This window comes from Macrobrachium rosenbergii, chromosome 16 (genome assembly GCF_040412425.1).
Source record: "Macrobrachium rosenbergii isolate ZJJX-2024 chromosome 16, ASM4041242v1, whole genome shotgun sequence".
In the NCBI taxonomy this organism is placed as follows: Eukaryota; Metazoa; Arthropoda; class Malacostraca; order Decapoda; family Palaemonidae; genus Macrobrachium; species Macrobrachium rosenbergii.
This window is the reverse complement of record NC_089756.1, coordinates 14,468,726-14,476,225: the sequence shown is the minus strand read 5'-3', so window position 1 is coordinate 14,476,225 and position 7,500 is coordinate 14,468,726. Positions and strand designations below refer to the sequence as shown.

General features: G+C 35.6%; 1 protein-coding gene across 17 annotated transcripts in view; it reads right to left on the bottom strand.

Annotated features, from left to right (window-relative positions):
• The window catches only part of LOC136847104 (uncharacterized), a 335,956-nt gene that overhangs the window by 274,521 nt on the left and 53,935 nt on the right, over positions 1–7,500 (bottom strand). For all 17 annotated transcript variants that reach the window (XM_067118428.1, XM_067118422.1, XM_067118421.1 and 14 more), the window contains one exon: positions 2,006–2,114. In XM_067118428.1, the coding sequence (XP_066974529.1) occupies positions 2,006–2,114 (109 nt within the window). The remainder of the gene's footprint in view (positions 1–2,005; positions 2,115–7,500) is intronic.

Sequence of the window (7,500 nt, the reverse complement as noted above, 5' to 3'; positions counted from 1 at the left end):
TTTTTATTGAATATTATGAACATATCTAAAACAAATGCACTATATCTTCGATTTGGAAATAGTTTTATGCCAAACCATATACGCCAGTCTAAAATAATTGAACTATTCTCTAGAATTTGAAAGCCTCCTCAAAGAAATAAACTGCTGGCAAATTGTCGAATAGCTTCAGGCACCTCAGAATAAAAGGAAGATTTGACCCAAGGGTCCCGGAATAACGATTCTTAATCTTGAGGGAAAGAGAAAGAAATTTAACCCTCACAGAGGGATTGCCGCCGTTAATTACGTCTCATTGTGTCCTCGACGGCGAAAGTATTCATGAAAGAGAACTTCTGAACTTGCAGGAGTTCGTTCCAATACCTTCTCTCTCTCTCTCTCTCTCTCTCTCTCTCTCTCTCTCTCTCTCTCTCTCTCTCTCTCTCTTTTCTTTATGCGAATATAATTATGTATGCATGTATATAAGTAAGTTCTTGTGTTATGAGTGCACAATTATGCTTTTGTCTTCTCATTCTACAAATACATTGTACACACACGCACACATACATACATATATATATATATATATATATATATATATATATATATATATATATATATATATATATATATATATATATATATATATATATATATATATATATATAAATATATATATATATATATATATATATATATATATATATATATATATATATACACACACACATATATTAGTTCTCTCTCTCTCTCTCTCTCTCTCTCTCTCTCTCTCTCTCTCTCTCTCTCTCTCTCTCAGAAATGTGTCCATTATGTGTCTAATTTTTAAAATTATATAGTTTATTGGTTTCGAATGCTGAAGAAGCTTTATCTGTATATCAGTTTCTTTGTCCACATGTACCTACGGACTTGTATATGCGTCTGAGTATGCGTGCTTTCCGATGACCTTTACCAAGTAAGTTTTAGCAAGCATACAGTATATTTGCCTTCGACCTCCCCCCCCCCAAAAAAAAAAAACTCATCCCATTAAATGACCGGCATCGCAGGAAAAGGGTGTCTCCCATCTTCGGAGGGATGTGTTTTTCTCCGCCGACAATAACTATAAATAAAAGAGACACAGTGAGATCTGATCTCGAGCCAGGGAGGCGACGAACAAGGAAGACAAGAACCCAGGCCTGGCAGACATACACAGAACCCTCAGACAGACGCGCAGCTGTGACGAGCTGCCTAATACCGTCGGGATCTCCATGTCTTGCATTGTTGGCCCTCGAGGGAGGGACAAGAATGAATTTTCCTTCAGTTTTCCCATTCGCTGATGCGGTTTTATTGGTTGATTTCTTTTTGAAGGGTTTTCCTCATTCCAGTTTTCCCTGCTTCACTTTCGGCGTCGGTGAGACGCTTGGTACATTGTATACTTATTTTTATAATTTCCAAAAAATTCTGCTTGGTTTTCCTAAGTTAATTACATTTTACATTTATTTTCATTTTTTTTTTCAAGGATGACACTCTAAGTCGCTTTTTCCGGAATGAATATTAATTCGCTTACTGAAGAAATGCATTACATGGTTCATTATTGTATATATTATGTATTTAAATTATTTGTATTGTAATTCACAAATACTGAAACTTACTCTGAGGGGATCTTGAAAACTAATTACAATTTTACACATGGTGTAGTAAACATATACTAAAATCGAATTGTCAAAGTACACAGAAACATTAGGGGAACAGAGGAGTAACAATGAATATATATATATATATATATATATATATATATATATATATATATATATATATATATATATATATATATATATATAGAGAGAGAGAGAGAGAGAGAGAGAGAGAGAGAGAGAGAGAGAGAGAGAGAGAGAGAGAGAGAGAGAGAGAGAGAGAGAGAAGTGGATGTAGGTATAGTGGAGACAGAGTATTAGAAACTAACGAGAAAATAATGATGAGAGAGAGAGAGAGAGAGAGAGAGAGAGAGAGAGAGAGAGAGAGAGAGAGAGAGAGAGAGAGAGATTCATCTTACCTTCTAGTAGCGGGCTCTTGTCCTTCCAGTTCCTGCGCTTTGGCCATGACACTTTGGATAATGCTTCTTTCTTCTTCGCTCAGTTGGCTGAGGTCAACATCGGGCGCTCCTGAAACGAAAGGGAGGAAGTAATGCAACATTGTTGTCAACAAGGAGGACGGCATTGAGAGGAGTGATTCGTGTGTGCAAGGGGGCCGTGTAGGCGGCGGCGGGGTTGGGGAAGGGGGAGAGTTCAGGAGCATAATAGAATTTATAAAAAAAATAACGAATAGGTACAGTAGATGTGGTGTGTGCTGGGCATTTCTAGGTGCTCTTGATGAAAATTCCTTAAAATACTCTGTGCTTGCAATCACCTCTGCCTTTAAGTGAAGGCAACCTAAGGTCTACGGCATGTATGTACGCATGTGTGTTTGCTTTAGATCAGCCTGTAATTCTGTGCTTGCAATCACCTCTGCCCATAAGTAAAGGCATCTTAAGGCTCATGTATGTACGCATGTGTGTTTGCTTTCGATCAGCCTGTAATTCTGTGCTTGCAATCACCTCTGTCCATAAGTGGAGGCATCCTAAGGCTTACGTTATGTATGTACGCGTGTGTGTTTACTTTACATCAGCCTGTAATTCTTCCGTGTTCCTTTGATTAAAAAGAAAAAAAAATAAGGAAAGTGTAGGATCTTTCTCCCCACAACTCGTGTGAAAAGCGCTTCATTTGTCAAAGTGCTTACGAATTGCTGCGAGGCCCCCGCACCTTCGACAGGAGGAAAGCAAGGAAACAAATGACCCACGATGCGTAGTTTGCTAATCCTAGAGGGGTTCATATTGACATTGTTGAAGCTGGATATATTTCACTCTGTGTGGAGTGTTTGTTCTCTCTCTCGGTATGATTAAAGCCACGTACAGCTTCCAGGTAATGGCAGTGAGGGTAAAGACATGCTTTATGGCTTTATCTTATCAGATTTTATTCTCGTCACCTCCTTATCATTAGGGTAGATCCCTTCGCCGGATGTTTGTCTTGCTTTAAAAGCAAAAGCCTTTTAGAGAGTGTCATTTTATCTTGTCATAAGGGTAAATGCATTCTTACTGAATTTATCCTATCTTGAAAATAAGAATGAGCATCAGGCTTTATTTTTCTCAAGAATAAAGACACTCGCTAAAGCTTCATCTTATCGTAACTGCTGTAAATTCTTCGCAACTCTGTGTTGAGATGTGAGATGTGCTTTATGGTTCTGTCTCGCCTTGATATTTTTTCTTTTTATTTGCTATATATTTTTGAAAATTATGAGTCAGAATGCAGCACATTTTTATATTCATGATGATCAAGCGTGAATCACAGACACTTCCATAAAGGGAATGAAGCGGTTTGCATACCACAAAATCCCCGCTGCATTGCGCTGTTCTTTCAATGCAGTGAGTGTGGGAGTTGGTCAAAATTATTGCAGAATTATTTGTTATCATAGTTGTGAATATTTAATTATAGAATATCGAGGCGCCATTTTTTAATGTGAAACCTCATAATTTTAGAGTTTTCACATAAAAATGTGTGATGTAAAATAGGCAGTTTCTCAAGAAGTCAAGCATCAGGCGATACACGAAATTAAAAAAAAAGTGCACTTTAAAAATCCTTGTAATTTATGTGATATCTCAGTGACTGGATGCGTTACACATCATTGGAATAGCTCTGTGATATATCAGTGTTCGGATAGCATTTATGCGAATAAACATAATAAATTCAAGGAGAGACCTTATGTAAAGCAATTTCGTGTAACAAGCAAGCAAGCAAGCGGCGAATTGGACTATGGATGACTGATGCGAACAGATGTTGGAATGATGATTGATGTTAAGAAAGACAAAAGAAGTTTTCATTTACAGTTGAAAGAACTAAAAAATGTTTATGTCAGTGGAGGAATAAGAGTATATGTTAGCCAAAGTCTTAAAAATGTAGTGATTTGAAGCAGTGGATGCCAGTATGGTGTAGCGATGGAACTGTCTCAAAAATAGCTGGTTTTCATGAGTTGAGAACTTGTTTCAGTTACAGTTAAAAGAAATAAAAAAATGTGTATTCGAGTGGAGGGTTAAAAATATATGTAAGCCAAAGTCGTAAAAATGTAGAGATTTGAAGTAATAGATCCTAATATGTCTCAAAATAAGCTGGTTTTAATGAGCCGAGAACTGTTATTCTTGGAGAGATTAGGCTCATCAGAAGGGTTTATAAACTGGCAGTGTTACTGGAGGAGGAGAACTGGTAAACTCAGAAAAGTGATGTATTTCAACGCTCTTTATGAAATCGAATGAAATGGCCTTGTTAAACCCAGAAACCGCAAGAGAATCTCGAGCAAGAGGTTTTTGTAAGTTGCGCCACATGCAGTCGAAGTTGATGTAATGCAGTAAGGCGACAGATAATGTTAGTTTTTTTTTTTTTTCTATTTGCGCTTTACCTTTTCCTTGATTCGATATTTATTACATTAATTGTCACTATGTAAGGGGTTTTGTTCTGTCTTCAGGGGCCACCATCTTTAAGAGTGTTAGGTTATTGTTGGAGTTACGTAGACTTTCACATTAATGATATTGTAATAATATATATATATATATATATATATATATATATATATATATATATATATATATATATATATATATATATATATATATATGTATATATTTATATATAAATATATATATATATATATATATATATATATATATATATATATATATATATATATATATATATATATATATATATGTATATATTTATATATAAATATATATATATATATATATATATATATATATATATATATATATATATATATATATATATATATATATATGTATATATTTATATATAAAATATATATATATATATATATATATATATATATATATATATATATATATATATATATATATATATATATATATATATGTGTGTGTGTGTGTGTGTGTGTGTGTGTGTGTGTGTGTATAGATAAATGAGAGGTATCAGATTGGTTTGGTAACGTTTTACACTTGGAATGGATAAATTTCAAAGATTGCTGCAATCATTTAGATATAATTTCTGATACACTTTCGAGGACAGGGAGTTCCTTATTCGAAGTCTGCTGCTGAAAGACTGTGATTTAAGATCTAAAGGTTCGTTTGACTTTCCGAGTAAGCTATTGTAGTATTGAACGGTTTTTCAAGACTTTATTGTCAGGCCTCTGGAATTTGAATGAAAACCATTAGATATCCTGTAGTCTAGTTTGGCCTAACAGTATCACTTCCTACGTTTATTGCTGAAATTAATGATTGGACGTTCGTGATTGTTTCTTCCCATCTACTTCGAAGCTTTGACCGTCTCCTCCTGTACCTTTTTCCCTGAATTATAATTTGACATCCTTTTGGAAGTCTGTCTGTTGCTTCCTGCGGGATTAAAATCCATAAACCCCACGTGGGTTGCCCGTTCCATCAGCCTCCATCTTGAACGGGAAAAAAGGGAAGCTTTGGATTTATAAGCCAGTTGCTTTGAATCATCACTGAATTCCTCTTGTGGCCCAACCTCCTCTTTCTCATATTCTCAGGGATAACAATTATCTTTCGTTCCAGAGGCGATGAGATCTGTACGCAAGATCTAATATTGAGGTATATTCATTGAAGTGTATTCATTGAGGTATACTCATTGAAGTCTATCCATTGAAGTTTATTCACTGAGGTATATTCATTGAAGTCTGTTCATTGAAGTATATTCTTGAGTTATATTCATTGAAGTATATTCACTGAGGTATATTCATTGAGGTCATTGAAGTATATTCATTGAGGTATATTCATTGGGGTATATTCATTGGAGTACATTCATTTGACCTAATCTGAACCCCTCTTCGATTAAATCGTAACATGGCTAGAATAAAAAAAAAAAAAAACTGAGTTCGTGTGTCCTCAAAGGGCTCAGTCAGACGGTCGGAAGTGCATGCTGAAACATTCATTACGCGACGCTCCAGCCCGACGCTGAGAAATAATCCACGACTCTCAGGAGTGGTGCGTATGACAAGAGACGGAGGAAGTCATGATAACCATATCGATGTAGATACAAGGGAGTGTTCCGGGAAATTACAGTTATTTAGGTCTTCTTTTCACTGTTTTATTGAATGACGGAAGAATGGAATTCAAAGTACTAGCTCTTTGAATTTAATTAACTCGATATGCTTGGTCCCCTAAGCAATAATTGACAGTTTCATATACAGAGCTCTGAAAAATGTTTTCAGCTGTTAAAAGAATTAACATCGGAGCCCAGAAAATATGTTTCGTATAATGAGTTAGCAAATTCTGAAAACTTCTACCATTAGAACACTGACGTCATTCCAAAATAACCGTAAAGACAAGTGATTTATAATGCCTGAATTTTTTACTCTGAACTCATAAAACTTTAATGTCATGGCCAAAATGGTCCTAATGACTGACTGTTTTCAAGTTGTCTGAGACCAGCCTTAGGACAAATTGTTAATTTTATAGGTAGAAAGTGTTTCATAACATTTAATTTTGGTCGGTCATTCCTGAGATGTCATCCTCAGTCTACGAAAATTAGAGTTTTTTCGTTTACAGCCACTCTTCTAGAATAGTTAGAATAAAAAAACCAGCTTACGACCTTAAACTAGCTCTTCATTTGAAATCAGAAGGACGGACGAACAGACCAACGTTATAATCGGACAATATCTCCCACAAAAGGGCAATTACCAAAAAAAAAAAAATAATAATAATAAATAAATAAAAAAAATAAGAGATTATTGGCGGCCTCGGTTCGACACAAAACACGTGACTCTCTGGCAACTGGAATCCACCCAGAAGAAGAAGAAGAAGAAGAAGAAGAATCAAAATAAGAAGAAGAAGCAAGGAGAAGGAGAAGAAACAGAAAAAGAAGAAGAGGAAGAAGAAGACAAAGTAGAAGAAACAGAAAAAGAAGAAGCAGAAACAGAAAAATAAGTAGAAGAAGCAAGAAGAAGCAAGAAAAAAAGAGGCAGAAGAAGAAGCAAGAAGAAACAGAAAAAGAAGAAAAAAAAAGGAAAGAAAAAGAAAAGAGACCTCATCCCGGTCGATGAGCCGAGGATGGGAGTTCCCGGATGTAGCACGGATCTTCATCTACGTGCAACGGGCCGTTAATAAACTCATATTTGGCATCTACACAGCCATCCCATTCGGCGGCATCAAGGCGATGACCCTGATGATCCAAGAATAGGTGAGAGGGCCAAAGGAGATCGATTATTTGTCCCGCCGTGGACGATTTGCTAGCTTTCATTCCTCTCGAATTGAATTGAATGTTCTCTCGCTGTTTGGTTCGTCCTGAGGGACAGTGTTTGCAGTAAAAGACCTCTCTCTCTCTCTCTCTCTCTCTCTCTCTCTCTCTCTCTCTCTCTCTCTCTCTCTCTCTCTCTCTCTCTCTAATGCATACATACTTGGCTGTATTCTCTCATGGTATATATATATATATATACATATATATATATATATATATATATATATATATA